Below are 21,838 nucleotides of genomic sequence, written 5' to 3'. Positions count from 1 at the left end.
TGTTCTAACCTGGTGATGTGGAGACAGTGTCTGTTCTAACCTGGTGATGTGGAGACAGTGTGTGTTCTAACCTGGTGATGTGGAGACAGTGTGTGTTCTAACCTGGTGATGTGGAGACAGTGTCTGTTCCCCTGTTCTAACCTGGTGATGTGGAGACAGTGTGTGTTCTAACCTGGTGATGTGGAGACAGTGTCTGTTCTAACCTGGTGATGTGGAGACAGTGTCTGTTCTAACCTGGTGATGTGGAGACAGTGTCTGTTCTAACCTGGTGATGTGGAGACAGTGTGTGTTCTAACCTGGTGATGTGGAGACAGTGTGTGTTCTAACCTGGTGGTGTGGAGACAGTGTCTGTTCTAACCTGGTGATGTGGAGACAGTGTCTGTTCTAACCTGGTGGTGTGGAGACAGTGTCTGTTCTAACCTGGTGATGTGGAGACAGTGTCTGTTCTAACCTGGTGATGTGGAGACAGTGTCTGTTCTAACCTGGTGATGTGGAGACAGTATCTGTTCTAACCTGGTGATGTGGAGACAGTGTCTGTTCTAACCTGGTGGTGTGGAGACAGTGTCTGTTCTAACCTGGTGATGTGGAGACAGTGTCTGTTCTAACCTGGTGATGTGGAGACAGTATCTGTTCTAACCTGGTGATGTGGTGACAGTGTCTGTTCTAACCTGGTGATGTGGAGACAGTGTCTGTTCTAACCTGGTGATGTGGAGACAGTGTCTGTTCTAACCTGGTGGTGTGGAGACAGTGTCTGTTCTAACCTGGTGATGTGGAGACAGTGTCTGTTCTAACCTGGTGATGTGGAGACAGTATCTGTTCTAACCTGGTGATGTGGAGACAGTGTCTGTTCTAACCTGGTGATGTGGAGACAGTGTCTGTTCTAACCTGGTGATGTGGAGACAGTGTCTGTTCTAACCTGGTGATGTGGAGACAGTGTCTGTTCTAACCTGGTGATGTGGAGACAGTGTCTGTTCTAACCTGGTGATGTGGAGACAGTGTCTGTTCTAACCTGGTGATGTGGAGACAGTGTCTGTTCTAACCTGGTGATGTGGAGACAGTGTCTGTTCTAACCTGGTGATGTGGAGACAGTGTCTGTTCTAACCTGGTGATGTGGAGACAGTGTCTGTTCTAACCTGGTGATGTGGAGACAGTGTCTGTTCTAACCTGGTGATGTGGAGACAGTGTCTGTTCTAACCTGGTGATGTGGAGACAGTGTCTGTTCTAACCTGGTGATGTGGAGACAGTGTCTGTTCTAACCTGGTGATGTGGAGACAGTGTGTGTTCTAACCTGGTGATGTGGAGACAGTGTCTGTTCCCCTGTTCTAACCTGGTGGTGTGGAGACAGTGTGTGTTCTAACCTGGTGATGTGGAGACAGTGTCTGTTCTAACCTGGTGATGTGGAGACAGTGTCTGTTCTAACCTGGTGATGTGGAGACAGTGTCTGTTCTAACCTGGTGATGTGGAGACAGTGTCTGTTCTAACCTGGTGATGTGGAGACAGTGTCTGTTCTAACCTGGTGATGTGGAGACAGTGTCTGTTCTAACCTGGTGATGTGGAGACAGTGTGTGTTCTAACCTGGTGATGTGGAGACAGTGTCTGTTCTAACCTGGTGATGTGGAGACAGTGTGTGTTCTAACCTGGTGATGTGGAGACAGTGTGTGTTCTAACCTGGTGGTGTGGAGACAGTGTGTGTTCTAACCTGGTGGTGTGGAGACAGTGTATGTTCTAACCTGGTGGTGTGGAGACAGTGTCTGTTCTAACCTGGTGATGTGGAGACAGTGTGTGTTCTAACCTGGTGGTGTGGAGACAGTGTATGTTCTAACCTGGTGATGTGGAGACAGTGTCTGTTCTAACCTGGTGATGTGGAGACAGTGTCTGTTCTAACCTGGTGATGTGGAGACACTGTGTGTCCGCCTCGTGCTCCAGGCCCATGGCGGCGCTGCGGAGGTGTGTGTGCAGGGCGTCGGCCAGCCCCTGCAGGGAGACCCCGTCTGCACACTGCTCCACTAAGAGGTCCAGCTCAGACAGCATGGTCTCCAGGGTGGCCTCGCCCTTCAACATGCAGCGGAGAGCCTCCGGGAAGATGATCTGACGGAAGTTAGTGTTCAGCTCCTGAGAGGGAGGAAGGAAGGAAGGAAGGAAGTACAGGAAGGAAGGAAGGGAGTGAAGGAAGGAAAGAAGGAAGGAAGGAAGGAAAGAAGGAAGGAACGAAGAAAGGAAGGAACGAAGAAAGGAAGGAACGAAGAAAGGAAGGAACGAAGAAAGGAAGGAAGGAACAAAGGAAGGAAAGAAGGAAGGAAAGAAGGAAGGAAAGAAGGAAGGAAGGAAAGGAAAGAAGGAAGGAAGGAAGGAAGGAAGGAAGGAAGGAAGGAAGGAAGGAAGGAAGGAAGGAAGGAAGGAAGGAAGGAAGGAAGGAAGGAAGGAAGGAAAGAAGGAAGGAAAACATGAAGGAAGGAAAACAGGAAGGAAGGAAGGAAGATTTTTAGCTGAGTGGGCGAAAGGACATTGAGCGAAATTTCTGACCACTCAACTCTGTCCACATCCTCACACACACACACACACACACACACACTTCTATCCTCACCACACACACCCCATTACACCGTACCTGTAGACAGGTGTAGACGGCGTTGGCCAGGTAGACGGTCTGGGCGGTCTCCTGCGGCGAGGGCAGGTCCAGGTCGTGTGGGAGGAGCTGACACTGCCCCAGCAGCTGGACCAATGAGGTGATATTACCGCTCATGGAGCACAGCTCCTCCAGGAACCAGGCCCCGTCGCGAGACGTCAACTCTACCAGCTGCCCCCCCGCCGCCGCCGCCGCCCCTTCCATCACCAGGTTACGCCTGAGTGGGACCAGACACACAGTTACACCCCCTTCTACCCCCCCACCAGACACACAGTTACACCCCCTTCTACCCCCCACCAGACACACAGTTACACCCCTTCTACCCCCCACCAGACACACAGTTACACCCCTTCTACCCCCACCAGACACACAGTTACACCCCCTTCTGCCCCCCACCAGACACACAGTTACACCCCTTCTGCCCCCCCACCAGACACACAGTTACACCCCTTCTACCCCCCACCAGACACACAGTTACACCCCTTCTACCCCCACCAGACACACAGTTACACCCCTTCTACCCCCACCAGACACACAGTTACACCCCCTTCTACCCCCACCAGACACACAGTTACACCCCTTCTGCCCCCCACCAGACACACAGTTACACCCCTTCTACCCCCCACCAGACACACAGTTACACCCCTTCTACCCCCCACCAGACACACAGTTACACCCCCTTCTACCCCCCACCAGACACACAGTTACACCCCTTCTACCCCCGCCAGACACACAGTTACACCCCCTTCTACCCCCGCCAGACACACAGTTACACCCCCTTCTACCCCCACCAGACACACAGTTACACCCCTTCTACCCCCCACCAGACACACAGTTACACCCCTTCTACCCCCCACCAGACACACAGTTACACCCCCTTCTACCCCCCCCACCAGACACAGTTACACCCCTTCTACCCCCCACCAGACACACAGTTACACCCCTTCTACCCCCCACCAGACACACAGTTACACCCCTTCTACCCCCCACCAGACACACAGTTACACCCCTTCTACCCCCCACCAGACACAGTTACACCCCTTCTACCCCCCACCAGACACACAGTTACACCCCTTCTACCCCCCACCAGACACACAGTTACACCCCTTCTACCCCCCACCAGACACACAGTTACACCCCCTTCTACCCCCCCACCAGACACACAGTTACACCCCTTCTACCCCCCACCAGACACACAGTTACACCCCCTTCTACCCCCCACCAGACACACAGTTACACCCCCTTCTACCCCCCACCAGACACACAGTTACACCCCCTTCTACCCCCCACCAGACACACAGTTACACCCCCTTCTACCCCCCACCAGACACACAGTTACACCCCTTCTGCCCCCCCCACCAGACACACAGTTACACCCCCTTCTACCCCCCACCAGACACACAGTTACACCCCTTCTACCCCCCACCAGACACACAGTTACACCCCCTTCTACCCCCACCAGACACACAGTTACACCCCTTCTACCCCCGCCAGACACACAGTTACACCCCTTCTACCCCCCACCAGACACACAGTTACACCCCCTTCTACCCCCACCAGACACACAGTTACACCCCCTTCTACCCCCCACCAGACACACAGTTACACCCCTTCTGCCCCCCACCAGACACACAGTTACACCCCTTCTGCCCCCCACCAGACACACAGTTACACCCCCTTCTACCCCCCACCAGACACACAGTTACACCCCTTCTGCCCCCCACCAGACACACAGTTACACCCCTTCTGCCCCCCACCAGACACACAGTTACACCCCTTCTACCCCCCACCAGACACACAGTTACACCCCTTCTACCCCCACCAGACACACAGTTACACCCCCTTCTACCCCCCACCAGACACACAGTTACACCCCCTTCTACCCCCCACCAGACACACAGTTACACCCCCTTCTACCCCCCACCAGACACACAGTTACACCCCTTCTACCCCCCCACCAGACACACAGTTACACCCCCTTCTACCCCCCACCAGACACACAGTTACACCCCCTTCTGCCCCCCACCAGACACACAGTTACACCCCCTTCTACCCCCCACCAGACACAGTTACACCCCCTTCTACCCCCCACCAGACACAGTTACACCCCTTCTACCCCCCACCAGACACACAGTTACACCCCCTTCTACCCCCCACCAGACACACAGTTACACCCCTTCTACCCCCCACCAGACACACAGTTACACCCCCTTCTACCCCCCACCAGACACACAGTTACACCCCTTCTACCCCCCACCAGACACACAGTTACACCCCCTTCTACCCCCCACCAGACACACAGTTACACCCCTTCTACCCCCCACCAGACACACAGTTACACCCCCTTCTACCCCCACCAGACACACAGTTACACCCCCTTCTACCCCCCCACCAGACACACAGTTACACCCCTTCTACCCCCCACCAGACACACAGTTACACCCCCTTCTACCCCCCCACCAGACACACAGTTACACCCCTTCTACCCCCCACCAGACACAGTTACACCCCTCTACCCCCCACCAGACACACAGTTAAACCCCTTCTACCCCCCACCAGACACACAGTTACACCCCTTCTGCCCCCCACCAGACACACAGTTACACCCCTTCTACCCCCACCAGACACAGTTACACCCCCTTCTACCCCCCACCAGACACAGTTACACCCCCTTCTACCCCCACCAGACACACAGTTACACCCCCTTCTACCCCCCACCAGACACACAGTTACACCCCCTTCTACCCCCCACCAGACACACAGTTACACCCCTTCTACCCCCCACCAGACACACAGTTACACCCCTTCTACCCCCCACCAGACACACAGTTACACCCCCTTCTACCCCCCACCAGACACACAGTTACACCCCTTCTACCCCCACCAGACACACAGTTACACCCCTTCTACCCCCCACCAGACACACAGTTACACCCCCTTCTACCCCCCACCAGACACACAGTTACACCCCCTTCTACCCCCCACCAGACACACAGTTACACCCCCTTCTACCCCCCCACCAGACACACAGTTACACCCCCTTCTACCCCCACCAGACACACAGTTACACCCCCTTCTACCCCCCACCAGACACACAGTTACACCCCTTCTACCCCCCACCAGACACAGTTACACCCCCTCTCTGCCCCCCACCAGACACACAGTTACACCCCCTTCTACCCCCCACCAGACACAGTTACACCCCTTCTACCCCCACCAGACACACAGTTACACCCCTTCACCCCCACCAGACACAGTTACACCCCCTCCCCCCACCAGACACACAGTTACACCCCCTTCTACCCCCCACCAGACACACAGTTACACCCCCTTCTACCCCCCACCAGACACACAGTTACACCCCCTTCTACCCCCCACCAGACACACAGTTACACCCCCTTCTACCCCCCACCAGACACACAGTTACACCCCCTTCTCCCCCCACCAGACACACAGTTACACCCCCTTCTACCCCCCACCAGACACACAGTTACACCCCCTTCTACCCCCCACCAGACACACAGTTATACCCCCTTCTACCCCCCACCAGACACACAGTTACACCCCTTCTACCCCCCACCAGACACACAGTTACACCCCCTTCTACCCCCCACCAGACACACAGTTACACCCCCTTCTACCCCCCACCAGACACACAGTTACACCCCCTTCTACCCCCCACCAGACACACAGTTACACCCCCTTCTACCCCCCACCAGACACACAGTTACACCCCTTCTGCCCCCCCACCAGACACACAGTTACACCCCCTTCTGCCCCCCACCAAAACACACACAGTTACACCACCTTCTACCCGCCCACCACACACACAGTTACACCCCTTCTACCCCCCACCAAAACACAGTAACACCCCTTCTACCCCCCACCACACCCACCCACGTCACCCCAGCACACAGCCACGTCTATCCCCGGCACACAGACACATCTATCCCCAGCACACAGCCACGTCTATCCCCAACACACAGCCAGCCACGTCTATCCCCAGCACACAGCCACGTCTAGCACACAGCCAGCCACGTCTATCCCCCGGCACACAGCCACACAGCACACAGCCACGTCTATCCCCAGCACACAGCCAGCCACGTCTATCCCCGGCACACAGCCACGTCTATCCCCAGCACACAGCCACGTCTATCCCCAGCACACAGCCACGTCTATCCCCAGCACACAGCCAGCCACGTCTATCCCCAGCACACAGCCAGCCACGTCTATCCCCAGCACACAGCCACGTCTATCCCCAGCACACAGCCACGTCTATCCCCAGCACACAGCCACGTCTATCCCCAGCACACAGCCACGTCTATCCCCAGCACACAGCCACGTCTATCCCCAGCACACAGCCACGTCTATCCCCAGCACACAGCCACGTCTATACCCAGCACACAGCCAGCCACGTCTATCCCCAGCACACAGCCACGTCTATCCCCAGCACACAGCCACGTCTATACCCAGCACACAGCCAGCCACGTCTATCCCCGGCACACAGCCACGTCTATCCCCGGCACACAGCCAGCCACGTCTATACCCAGCACACAGCCACGTCTATCCCCAGCACACAGCCAGCCACGTCTATCCCCAGCACACAGCCACGTCTATCCCCAGCACACAGCCACGTCTATCCCCAGCACACAGCCACGTCTATCCCCAGCACACAGCCACGTCTATCCCCAGCACACAGCCACGTCTATACCCAGCACACAGCCAGCCACGTCTATCCCCAGCACACAGCCACGTCTATCCCCAGCACACAGCCACGTCTATCCCCAACACACAGCCACGTCTATCCCCAGCACACAGCCAGCCACGTCTATCCCCAGCACACAGCCACGTCTATCCCCAGCACACAGCCACGTCTATCCCCAGCACACAGCCACGTCTATACCCAGCACACAGCCAGCCACGTCTATCCCCAGCACACAGCCACGTCTATCCCCAGCACACAGCCACGTCTATCCCCAACACACAGCCACGTCTATCCCCAGCACACAGCCAGCCACGTCTATCCCCGGCACACAGCCACGTCTATACCCAGCACACAGCCAGCCACGTCTATCCCCGGCACACGGCCACGTCTATCCCCGGCACACAGCCACGTCTATCCCCGGCACACAGCCAGCCACGTCTATACCCAGCACACAGCCAGCCACGTCTATCCCCAGCACACAGCCAGCCACGTCTATACCCAGCACACAGCCAGCCACGTCTATCCCCAGCACACAGCCAGCCACGTCTATCCCCAGCACACAGCCAGCCACGTCTATACCCAGCACACAGCCAGCCACGTCTATCCCCAGCACACAGCCACGTCTATCCCCAGCACACAGCCACGTCTATCCCCAGCACACAGCCAGCCACGTCTATCCCCGGCACACAGCCAGCCACGTCTATCCCCGGCACACAGCCAGCCACGTCTATCCCCGGCACACAGCCAGCCACGTCTATCCCCGGCACACAGCCACGTCTATCCCCAGCACACAGCCACGTCTATCCCCAGCACACAGCCAGCCACGTCTATCCCCGGCACACAGCCACGTCTATCTCCGGCACACAGCCACGTCTATCTCCGGCACACAGCCAGCCACGTCTATCCCCGGCACACAGCCACGTCTATCTCCAGCACACAGCCAGCCACGTCTATCCCCAGCACACAGCCACGTCTATCCCCAGCACACAGCCACGTCTATCCCCAGCACACAGCCACGTCTATCCCCAGCACACAGCCACGTCTATCCCCAGCACACAGCCACGTCTATCCCCAGCACACAGCCACGTCAATCCCCAGCACACAGCCAGCCACGTCTATCCCCAGCACACAGCCAGCCACGTCTATCCCCAGCACACAGCCAAGTCTATCCCCAGCACACAGCCAGCCACGTCTATCCCCAGCACACAGCCACGTCTATCCCCAGCACACAGCCACGTCTATCCCCAACACACAGTCTATCCCCGGCACACAGCCACGTCTATCCCCGGCACACAGCCACGTCTATCCCCAGCACACAGCCACGTCTATCCCCAGCACACAGCCACGTCTATCCCCAACACACAGCCACGTCTATCCCCGGTACACAGCCACACAGCACACAGCCAGCCACGTCTATCCCCAGCACACAGCCAGCCACGTCTATCCCCAGCACACAGCCACGTCTATCCCCAGCACACAGCCACGTCTATCCCCAGCACACAGCCACGTCTATCCCCAGCACACAGCCACGTCTATCCCCAGCACACAGCCACGTCTATCCCCAACACACAGCCACGTCTATCCCCAACACACAGCCACGTCTATCCCCAGCACACAGCCACGTCTATCCCCTATCCCCAGCACACAGCCACGTCTATCCCAAGCACACAGCCACGACTATCCCCAGCACACAGCCACGTCTATCCCCAGCACACAGCCACGTCTATCCCCAGCACACAGCCACGTCTATCCCCGGCACACAGCCACGTCTATCCCCAACACACAGCCACGTCTATCCCCAGCACACAGCCACGTCTATCCCCAACACACAGCCAGCACACAGCCACGTCTATCCCCGGCACACAGCCACGTCTATCCCCAACACACAGCCACGTCTATCCCCAGCACACAGCCACGTCTATCCCCAACACACAGCCACGTCTATCCCCAGCACACAGCCAGCCACGTCTAGCACAGCCAGCCACGTCTATCCCCAGCACACAGCCAGCCACGTCTATCCCCAGCACACAGCCAGCCACGTCTATCCCCAGCACACAGCCAGTCACGTCTATCCCCAGCACACAGCCACGTCTATCCCCAGCACACAGCCACGTCTATCCCCAGCACACAGCCACGTCTATCCCCAGCACACAGCCAGCCACGTCTATCCCCAGCACACAGCCACATCCCCAGCACACAGACACGTCTATCCCCAGCACACAGCCAGCCACGTCTATCCCCGGCACACAGCCAGCCACGTCTATCCCCAGCACACAGCCACGTCTATCCCCAGCACACAGCCACGTCTATCCCCAGCACACAGCCACGTCTATCCCCAGCACACAGCCACGTCTATCCCCGCACACAGCCACGTCTATCCCCAGCACACAGCCAGCCACGTCTATCCCCAGCACACAGCCAGCCACGTCTATCCCAACACACAGCCAGCCACGTCTATCCCCAGCACACAGCCAGCCACGTCTATCCCCAGCACACAGCCTCGTCTATCCCCAGCACACAGCCACGTCTATCCCCAGCACACAGCCACGTCTATCCCCGGCACACAGCCACGTCTATCCCCAGCACACAGCCAGCCACGTCTATCCCCAGCACACAGCCAGCCACGTCTATCTCCAACACACAGCCAGCCTCGTCTATCCCCAGCACACAGCCAGCCTCGTCTATCCCCAACACACAGCCACGTCTATCCCCGGCACACAGCCACGTCTATCCCCGGCACACAGCCACGTCTATCCCCGGCACACAGCCACGTCTATCCCCAGCACACAGCCAGCCTCGTCTATCCCCAACACACAGCCACGTCTATCCCCGGTACACAGCCACGTCTATCCCCAGCACACAGCCAGCCACGTCTATCCCCAGCACACAGCCAGCCACGTCTATCCCCAGCACACAGCCACGTCTATCCCCAGCACACAGCCAGCCACGTCTATCCCCAGCACACAGCCACGTCTATCCCCAGCACACAGCCACGTCTATCCCCAACACACAGCCACGTCTATCCCCAGCACACAGCCACGTCTATCCCCAGCACACAGCCACGTCTATCCCCAGCACACAGCCACGTCTATCCCCAGCACACAGCCACGTCTATCCCCAGCACACAGCCACGTCTATCCCCAGCACACAGCCACGTCTATCCCCAGCACACAGCCACGTCTAGCACACAGCCACGTCTATCCCCAACACACAGCCACGTCTATCCCCAGCACACAGCCACGTCTATCCCCAACACACACACGTCTATCCCCAGCACACAGCCACGTCTATCCCCAGCACACAGCCACGTCTATCCCCAACACACAGCCACGCTATCCCCAGCACACAGCCACGTCTATCCCCAACACACAGCCACGTCTATCCCCAGCACACAGCCAGCCACGTCTATCCCCGGTACACAGCCACGTCTATCCCCAGCACACAGCCAGCCACGTCTATCCCCAGCACACAGCCAGCCACGTCTACCCCCAGCACACAGCCAGCCACGTCTATCCCCAGCACACAGCCAGCCACGTCTATCCCCAGCACACAGCCAGCCACGTCTATCCCCAGCACACAGCCAGCCACGTCTATCCCCAGCACACAGCCAGTCACGTCTATCCCCAACACACAGCCACGTCTATCCCCGGCACACAGCCACGTCTATCCCCAGCACACAGCCACGTCTATCCCCAGCACACAGCCACGTCTATCCCCAACACACAGCCACGTCTATCCCCAGCACACAGCCACGTCTATCCCCGGCACACAGCCACGTCTATCCCCGGCACACAGCCACGTCTATCCCCAGCACACAGCCAGCCACGTCTATCCCCAGCACACAGCCAGCCACGTCTATCTCCAACACACAGCCAGCCTCGTCTATCCCCAGCACACAGCCAGCCACGTCTATCCCCAGCACACAGCCTCGTCTATCCCCAGCACACAGCCACGTCTATCCCCAGCACACAGCCACGTCTATCCCCGGCACACAGCCACGTCTATCCCCAGCACACAGCCAGCCACGTCTATCCCCAGCACACAGCCAGCCACGTCTATCTCCAACACACAGCCAGCCTCGTCTATCCCCAGCACACAGCCTCGTCTATCCCCAGCACACAGCCACGTCTATCCCCAGCACACAGCCACCAGCACACAGCCACGTCTATCCCCAGCACACAGCCACATCTATCCCCAGCACACAGCCACATCTATCCCCGGCACACAGCCACATCTATCCCCGGCACACAGCCACGTCTATCCCCGGCACACAGCCACGTCTATCCCCGGCACACAGCCAGCCACGTCTATCCCCGGCACACAGCCTCGTCTATCCCCGGCACACAGCCAGCCACGTCTATCCCCGGCACACAGCCTCGTCTATCCCCGGCACACAGCCAGCCACGTCTATCCCCGGCACACAGCCAGCCACATCTATCCCCAGCACACAGCCACATCTATCCCCAGCACACAGCCACGTCTATCCCCAGCACACAGCCACGTCTATCCCCAGCACACAGCCACGTCTATCCCCAGCACACAGCCACATCTATCCCCAGCACACAGCCACGTCTATCCCCAGCACACAGCCACGTCTATCCCCAGCACACAGCCACGTCTATCCCCAGCACACAGCCACGTCTATCCCCAGCACACAGCCACATCTATCCCCAGCACACAGCCACATCTATCCCCGGCACACAGCCACGTCTATCCCCGGCACACAGCCACGTCTATCCCCGGCACACAGCCAGCCACGTCTATCCCCGGCACACACACAGCACACAGCCACGTCTATCCCCAGCACACAGCCAGCCACGCCTATCCCCAGCACACAGCCACGTCTATCCCCAGCACACAGCCACATCTATCCCCAGCACACAGCCACGTCTATCCCCAGCACACAGCCAGCCACGTCTATCCCCAGCACACAGCCACGTCTATCCCAGCACCAGCCACATCTATCCCCAGCACACAGCCACGTCTATCCCCAGCACACAGCCAGCCACATCTATCCCCAGCACACAGCCACATCTATCCCCAGCACACAGCCACGTCTATCCCCAGCACACAGCCACATCTATCCCCAGCACACAGCCACATCTATCCCCAGCACACAGCCACGTCTATCCCCAGCACACAGCCACGTCTATCCCCAGCACAGAGCCACATCTATCCCCAGCACACAGCCACGTCTATCCCCGGCACACAGCCACGTCTATCCCCAGCACACAGCCAGCCACGTCTATCCCAGCACACAGCCACGTCTATCCCCAACACACAGCCACGTCTATCCCCAGCACACAGCCACGTCTATCCCCAGCACACAGCCAGCCACGTCTATCCCCAGCACACAGCCACGTCTATCCCCAGCACACAGCCACGTCTATCCCCAGCACACAGCCAGCCACGTCTATCCCCAGCACACAGCCACGTCTATCCCCGCACACAGCCACGTCTATCTCCGGCACACAGCCCCAGCACACAGCCACGTCTATCTCCGGCACACAGCCACTATCCCCAGCACACAGCCAGCCACGTCTATCCCCAGCACACAGCCAGCCACGTCTATCCCCAGCACACAGCCACGTCTATCCCCAGCACACAGCCAGCCACGTCTATCCCCAGCACACAGCCACGTCTATCCCCGGCACACAGCCACGTCTATCCCCAGCACACAGCCACGTCTATCCCCAGCACACAGCCACGTCTATCCCCAGCACACAGCCACGTCTATCCCCAGCACACAGCCACGTCTATCCGCAGCACACAGCCACGTCTATCCCCAGCACACAGCCACGTCTATCCCCAGCACACAGCCACGTCTATCCCCAGCACACAGCCACGTCTATCTCCAGCACACAGCCACGTCTATCCCCAGCACACAGCCACGTCTATCCCCAGCACACAGCCACGTCTATCCCCAGCACACAGCCACGTCTATCCCCAGCACACAGCCACGTCTATCCCCAGCACACAGCCACGTCTATCCCCAGCACACAGCCACGTCTATCCCCAGCACACAGCCAGCCACGTCTATCCCCAGCACACAGCCACGTCTATCCCCAGCACACAGCCACAGCCACGTCTATCCCCAGCACACAGCCACGTCTATCCCCAGCACACAGCCACGCCTATCCCCAGCACACAGCCACGTCTATCCCCAGCACACAGCCACGTCTATCCCCAGCACACAGCCACGTCTATCCCCAGCACACAGCCAGCCACGTCTATCCCCAGCACACAGCCACGTCTATCCCCAGCACACAGCCACATCTATCCCCAGCACACAGCCAGCCACGTCTATCCCCGGCACACAGCCACGTCTATCCGGCACACAGCCACGTCTATCCCCGGCACACAGCCACGTCTATCCCCGGCACACAGCCACCCATCCCGGCACACAGCCACGTCTATCCCCGGCACACCCGGCACACAGCCACGTCTATCCCCAGCACACAGCCACGTCTATCCCCAGCACACAGCCACGTCTATCCCCAGCACACAGCCACGTCTATCCCCAGCACACAGCCACGTCTATACCCAGCACACAGCCACGTCTATCCCCAGCACACAGCCAGCCACGTCTATCCCCAGCACACAGCCACGTCTATCCCCAGCACACAGCCACGTCTATCCCCAGCACACAGCCACGTCTATCCCCAGCACACAGCCACGTCTATCCCCGGCACACAGCCACGTCTATCCCCAGCACACAGCCAGACACGTCTATCCCCGGCACACAGCCAGACAGACCTGGTGAGGGTGCAGAGGGCCGATGAGATGATGGTGGCCAGGCTGAGAGAGCCCTGCTCTGGGTTCTCTAGGAGGAACACACTGATGCAACGCTCGATCTCCTGCAGCTGTTCTTCACACGCGTGGACCGTGGCTCCCTCGGCCTTGACACGCTCCGCCTGGCGCAGGACACGCGTGTTGGTCTCTGAGGCCTGGTGCTGCAGGGCCAGCTCAACGCTGGACAGGAACTGGCACGAAGCAAGGGGAGGCTGGGGGCAAACTGGACCTCATACCTGGAGGGAGGGACGTTTGGAGAGGAAGGTAGAGCACGGATTGATAAAATAACTGTCCATTTAATGAAAATAATAAAATATTAGAGTAGAGAGAGAGACAGAGAGAGAGACAGAGAGAGAGACAGAGAGAGAGAGAGACAGAGAGAGAGAGAGACAGAGAGAGAGAGAGACAGAGAGAGAGAGAGACAGAGAGAGAGAGAGACAGAGAGAGAGAGACAGAGAGAGAGAGAGAGAGAGAGAGAGAGACAGAGAGAGAGAGACAGAGAGAGAGAGACAGAGAGAGAGAGACAGAGAGAGAGAGACAGAGAGAGAGAGAGAGACAGAGAGATGTGTAATGTTTACTGTTAATTTTTATTGTTTATTTCACTTTTGTATATAATCTACCTCACTTGCTTTGGCAATGTTAACACATGTTTCCCATGCCAATAAAGCCCCTTGAATTGAATTGAGAGAGAGAGACAGAGAGAGAGAGCGCGAGAGACAGAGAGAGAGCGAGACAGAGAGAGAGAGCGAGAGAGAGAGCGAGAGAGAGACACAGAGAGAGAGAGAGAGAGAGAGAGAGAGAGAGAGAGAGAAAATGAGGAATGAGAAGGAAATACATGTCGCGAGATGGCAAGAAAGAGAGGAGAGGAGTAAGCCAGCATGTGTCCACTCCAACTCACTGTCTGGAGATCTGCTGGCAGTGGTCAACAGTCATGTCACAGAGCAGCTCTTCCAGCCACTGTTTCCAGAGGTGGGCCCTGTGGCGCAGCAGCACGGCCCGCGGGTACAGCAGGGCCACAGTGGCATAGCTGTGCAGCTGCTCCAGACAGCCTCGCAGGGCCCCACGGCGCTGCTGCAGCAGGGAGCCCAACTCAGCCTCCAGGCCCTCGCACTGGCTGATTAGGTGGGCCTGGCCGGCGTTCTGCAGGAAGGCTGTGGCCGGGACGTAGCTGGGAGGGCCTGGGGGAGGGAGGAAGAGAGAGAAGGTTAATCAATAACCCAGGTCAAAATGACTGCTGATGTCCTGCAGTAGACTGGCCAGCTGGAACCACACAGAACCCCCTCTCCCAGCTCTACAGACACTAACCCAGGTCTATGTGACTGGCCAGCTGGAACCACACAGAACCCCCTCTCCCACCCCTACAGACACTAACCCAGGTCTATGTGACTGGCCAGCTGGAACCACACAGAACCCCCTCTCCCACCCCTACAGACACTAACCCAGGTCTAAATGACTGGCCAGCTGGAACCACACAGAACCCCCTCTCCCAGCTCTACAGACACTAACCCAGGTCTATGTGACTGGCCAGCTGGAACCACACAGAACCCCCTCTCCCACCCCTACAGACACTAACCCAGGTCTATGTGACTGGCCAGCCGGAACCACACAGAACCCCCTCTCCCACCTCTACAGACACTAACCCAGGTCTATGTGACTGGCCAGCTGGAACCACACAGAACCCCCTCTCCCACCCCTACAGACACTAACCCAGGTCTAAATGACTGGCCAGCTGGAACCACACAGAACCCCTCTCCCACCTCTACAGACACTAACCCAGGTCTATATGACTGGCCAGCTGGAACCACACAGAACCCCCTCTCCCACCTCTACAGACACTAACCCAGGTCTATGTGACTGGCCAGCTGGAACCACACAGAACCCCCTCTCCCACCCCTACAGACACTCCCTAAATGACTGGCCAGCTGGAACCACACAGACACTAACCCAGGTCTATATGACTGGCCAGCTGGAACCACACAGAACCCCCTCTCCCACCTCTACAGACAGGTCTATATGACCCAGCTGGAACCACACAGTCTCCCACCTCTACAGACACTAACCCAGGTCTATGTGACTGGCCAGCTGGAACCACACAGAACCCCTCTCCCACCTCTACAGACACTAACCCAGGTCTATATGACTGGCCAGCCGGAACCACACAGAACCCCCTCTCCCACCTCTACAGACACTAACCCAGGTCTATATGACTGGCCAGCTGGAACCACACAGAACCCCCTCTCCCACCTCTACAGACACTAACCCAGGTCTATGTGACTGGCCAGCGGAACCACACAGAACCCCCTCTCCCACCTCTACAGACACTAACCCAGGTCTATATGACTGGCCAGCCGGAACCACACAGAACCCCCTCTCCCACCTCTACAGACACTAACCCAGGTCTATATGACTGGCCAGCTGGAACCACACAGAACCCCCTCTCCCACCTCTACAGACACTAACCCAGGTCTATATGACTGGCCAGCTGGAACCAGGTCTATGTGACAGAACCCCCTCTCCCACCTCTACAGACACTAACCCAGGTCTATGTGACTGGCCAGCTGGAACCACACAGAACCCCCTCTCCCACCTCTACAGACACTAACCCAGGTCTATATGACTGGCCAGCCGGAACCACACAGAACCCCCTCTCCCACCTCTACAGACACTAACCCAGGTCTATGTGACTGGCCAGCCGGAACCACACAGAACCCCCTCTCCCACCTACAGACACTAACCCAGGTCTATATGACTGGCCAGCTGGAACCACACAGAACCCCCTCTCCCACCTCTACAGACACTAACCCAGGTCTATGTGACTGGCCAGCTGGAACCACACAGAACCCCCTCTCCCACCTCTACAGACACTAACCCAGGTCTATATGACTGGCCAGCTGGAACCACACAGAACCCCCTCTCCCACCTCTACAGACACTAACCCAGGTCTATATGACTGGCCAGCTGGAACCACACAGAACCCCCTCTCCCACCTCTACAGACACTAACCCAGGTCTATATGACTGGCCAGCTGGAACCCCCTCTCCCACCTCTACAGACACTAACCCAGGTCTATGTGACTGGCCAGCCGGAACCACGCAGAACCCCCTCTCCCACCTCTACAGACACTAACCCAGGTCTATATGACTGGCCAGCTGGAACCACACAGAACCCCCTCTCCCACCTCTACAGACACTAACCCAGGTCTATGTGACTGGCCAGCCGGAACCACGCAGAACCCCCTCTCCCACCTCTACAGACACTAACCCAGGTCTATATGACTGGCCAGCTGGAACCACACAGAACCCCCTCTCCCACCTCTACAGACACTAACCCAGGTCTATATGACTGGCCAGCTGGAACCCCCTCTCCCACCTCTACAGACACTAACCCAGGTCTATGTGACTGGCCAGCTGGAACCACACAGAACCCCCTCTCCCACCTCTACAGACACTAACCCATGTCTATATGACTGGCCAGCTGAACCCCCCTCCCACCTCTACAGACACTAACAGGTCTATATGACTGGCCAGAACCCCTCTCCCACCCCAGACCAGGTCTATATGACTGGACAGAACCCCCTCTCCCACCTCTACAGACACTAACCCAGGTCTATGTGACTGGCCAGCTGGAACCACACAGAACCCCTCTCCCACCTCTACAGACACTAACCCAGGTCTATGTGACTGGCCAGCTGGAACCACACAGAACCCCCTCTCCCACCTCTACAGACACTAACCCAGGTCTATATGACTGGCCAGCTGGAACCACACAGAACCCCCTCTCCCACCTCTACAGACACTAACCCAGGTCTATGTGACTGGCCAGCTGGAACCACACAGAACCCCCCTCTCCCACCTCTACAGACACTAACCCAGGTCTATATGACTGGAACCCCCCTCTCCCCAGCTACAGACACCAGGTCTATATGACAGAACCCCCTCTCCCACCCTACAGACACTAACCCAGGTCTATATGACTGGCCAGCTGGAACCACACAGAACCCCCTCTCCCACCTCTACAGACACTAACCCAGGTCTATGTGACTGGCCAGCTGGAACCACACAGAACCCCTCTCCCACCTCTACAGACACTAACCCAGGTCTATGTGACTGGCCAGCTGGAACCACACAGAACCCCTCTCCCACCTCTACAGACACTAACCCAGGTCTATGACTGCCAGCTGGCCAGAACCCCCCTCTCCCACCTCTACAGACACTAACCCAGGTCTATAAGACTGGCCAGCTGGAACCACACAGAACCCCCTCTCCCACCTCTACAGACACTAACCCAGGTCTATGTGACTGGCCAGCTGGAACCACACAGAACCCCCTCTCCCACCTCTACAGACACTAACCCAGGTCTATATGACTGGCCAGCTGGAACCACACAGAACCCCCTCTCCCACCTCTACAGACACTAACCCAGGTCTATGTGACTGGCCAGCTGGAACCACACAGAACCCCCTCCCCCACCTCTACAGACACTAACCCAGGTCTATGTGACTGGCCAGCTGGAACCACACAGAACCCCCTCTCCCACCTCTACAGACACTAACCCAGGTCTATATGACCCAGCTGGAACCACACAGAACCCCCTCTCCCACCTCTACAGACACTAACCCAGGTCATGTGACTGGCCAGCCACAGAACCCCTCTCCCACCTCTACAGACACTAACCCAGGTCTATATGACTGGCCAGCTGGAACCACACAGGCTCCCACCTCTACAGACACTAACCCAGGTCTATGTGACTGGCCAGCTGGACACAGAACCCCCTCTCCCACCTCTACAGACACTAACCCAGGTCTATATGACTGGCCAGCTGGAACCACACAGAACCCCTCTCCCACCCCTACAGACACTAACCCAGGTCTATGTGACTGGCCAGCTGGAACCACACAGAACCCCCTCTCCCACCTCTACAGACACTAACCCAGGTCTATATGACTGGGTGGAACCCCTCTCCCACACAGAACCCCCTCTCCCACCTCTACAGACACTAACCCAGGTCTATGTGACTGGCCAGCTGGAACCACACAGAACCCCCTCTCCCACCTCGACAGACACTAACCCAGGTCTATGGACTGGGGAACCACAGAACCCCCCTCTCCCACCTCTACAGACACTAACCCAGGTCTATATGACTGGAGCTGGAAACACAGAACCCCCTCTCCCACCTCTACAGACACTAACCCAGAGCTCTGGTGTCCCACCTCTACAGACACTAACCCAGGTCTATATGACTGGCCAGCTGTTCAAGACCCCCTTCTACAGACATAACCCTGTATGACTGGCCAGCTGGAACCACACAGAACCCCCTCTCCCACTCGACAGACACTAACCCAGGTCCATGTGACTGCTGATGTCCTGCAGTAGACTGGCCAGCTGTGTGGCCTCCAGGCTGCTGAACTTGGTACTGGGACATCCACTGGTCCAGGTCACCCAGCTTCCCCTGGATCACCTCCTGGACGGTGCGCTGCGGAAGCTGGGTGTGGATCCTGGACGGGGGAGAAAAATCCATCAGAACCTGTGTCTGAACACCTCCCTCTGCAACTGGATCCTGGACTTCCTGATCAGAACCCTGGGTCTGAACACCTCCCTCTGCAACTGGATCCTGGACTTCCTGGTCTGAACCCCTCCCCCTCTGCAACTGGATCCTGGACTTCCTGATCAGAACCCTGGGTCTGAACCCCCCTCTGCAACTGGATCCTGGACTTCCTGGTCTGAACCTCCCCCTCTGCAACTGGATCCTGGACTTCTTGATCAGAACCCTGGGTCTGAACCCCTCCCCCTCTGCAACTGGATCCTGGACTTCCTGATCAGAACCCTGGGTCTGAACACCTCCCTCTGCAACTGGATCCTGGACTTCCTGACGGGCTGCTCCAGGAGGTGAGGGTAGCTAACAACACATCTGCTACGCTGACCCTCAACCCAGGGGCCCCTCTATCCACATTGATGGGGCTGTAGTGGAGCGGGTCGAGAGCCTCACATTCCTTGTGTGTCAACATCACAAGGAATTAACATGGGCCACACACACACACACACACCAAGACAGTCGTGAAGAGGACACGACAGCACCTCTTGCCCCTCAGGAGGCTGAAAAGATTTGGCACGGGCCCTCCAACACTCAAGAAGTTCTACAGCTGCAGAATAGCGGGCATCCTGACCGGTGCTATAGAGGTGCGTACGGCCCAGTACATCACTGCCATCCAAGACCTCTATACCAGGCGGTGCCAGAGGAAGGCCCAAACAACTGTTAAGGACTCCGGCCACCCAAGTCATTGACTGTTTTCTCTGTTTTCTCTGTAGCCTAGCGGTTAAGAGTGTTGGGCCGGCCTCCCGGGTGGCACAGTGGTCCAGGGCATCGCAGCGCTAGCTGTGCCACCAGAGACTCTGGGTTCGCGCCCAGGCTCTGTCGCAGACGGCCGTGACCGGGAGGTCCGTGGGGCGACGCACAGTTGGCCTAGCATCGTCCGGGTTAGAGAGGGTTTGGCCGGTAGGGATGTCCTTGTCTAATCGCGCACTAGCGCCTCCTGTGGCGGGCCGGGGGCAATGCACGCTAACCAAGGTTGCCAGGTGCACATTGTTTCCTCCGACACATTGGTGCGGCTGGCTTCCGGGTTGGAGGCGCGCTGTGTTAAGAAGCAGTGGGTTGTGTATCGGAGAACGCATGACTTTCGACCTTCGTTTCTCCCGAGCCCATACGGGAGTTGTAGCAATGAGACAAGACTGTAACTACTAACAATTGCATACCACGAAATTGGGGAGAAAAAGAGTGTTGGCCAGTAAGTGAAAGGTCACTGGTTAGAAATTAATCTGTCTGTGCCCTTGAGCAGATAGTAAATGTAAGCCATGTACTTCCTGTATATAGCCATGTTACCTGGTACTTCCTGTATATAGCCATGTGACCTGGTACTTCCTGTATATAGCCATTCGACCTGGTACTTCCTGTATATAGCCATGTTACCTGGTACTTCCTGTATATAGCCATGTTACCTGGTACTTCCTGTATATAGCCATGTGACCTGGTACTTCCTGTATATAGCCATGTTACCTGGTACTTCCTGTATATAGCCATGTTACCTGGTACTTCCTGTATATAGCCATGTTACCTGGTACTTCCTGTATATAGCCATGTGACCTGGTTACTTCCTGTATATAGCCATGTTACCTGGTACTTCCAGGGTGAGTATGAGATTCCTGTATATAGCCATGTTACCTGGTCACTTCCTGTATATAGCCATGTTACCTGGTACTTCTGGGGTTATATAGTCATGTTATTTAACTGTACTTCCTGTATATAGCCATGTTCTGGGGTTACTTGTTATTGTTATTCAATGTGCCACTGATTTGATTCTTTTATCAGGGGTTACCTAACTTGCATCAGGGAAAAGGACCTGAGGTGGTCTGGGGTTAGAGGTCAGGGTTACATAACTGTGCTCCAGGGTGAGTATGAGGTGGTCTGGGGTTAGAGGTCAGGGGTTACATAACTGTGCTCCAGGGTGAGTATGAGATGGTCTGGGGTTAGAGGTCAGGGGTTACATAACTGTGTTCCAGGGTGAGTATGAGGTGGTCTGGGGTTAGAGGTCAGGAGTGTAACAGACCTGTGTTCCAGGGTGAGTATGAGGTGGTCTGGGGTTAGAGGTCAGGAGTGTAACAGACCTGTGCTCCAGGGTGAGTATGAGGTGGTCTGGGGTTAGAGGTCAGGGGTTACATAAC

General features: G+C 57.2%; 1 protein-coding gene across 1 annotated transcript in view; it reads right to left on the bottom strand.

The window, feature by feature from the left end:
- Positions 1-21,838, bottom strand: part of LOC135553877 (serine/threonine-protein kinase SMG1-like) — a 130,821-nt gene that overhangs the window by 14,070 nt on the left and 94,913 nt on the right. Inside the window, 7 exon segments of the mRNA XM_064985803.1 lie at positions 1,886-2,112; positions 2,609-2,843; positions 14,088-14,343; positions 14,346-14,359; positions 15,022-15,301; positions 19,462-19,529; positions 19,531-19,617. Coding sequence (XP_064841875.1) covers positions 1,886-2,112; positions 2,609-2,843; positions 14,088-14,343; positions 14,346-14,359; positions 15,022-15,301; positions 19,462-19,529; positions 19,531-19,617 — 1,167 coding nt within the window.

Source organism: Oncorhynchus masou, chromosome 14 (assembly GCF_036934945.1).
Source record: "Oncorhynchus masou masou isolate Uvic2021 chromosome 14, UVic_Omas_1.1, whole genome shotgun sequence".
NCBI classification, from domain to species: Eukaryota; Metazoa; Chordata; class Actinopteri; order Salmoniformes; family Salmonidae; genus Oncorhynchus; species Oncorhynchus masou.
This window is presented reverse-complemented; position numbering and strand designations above follow the sequence as displayed.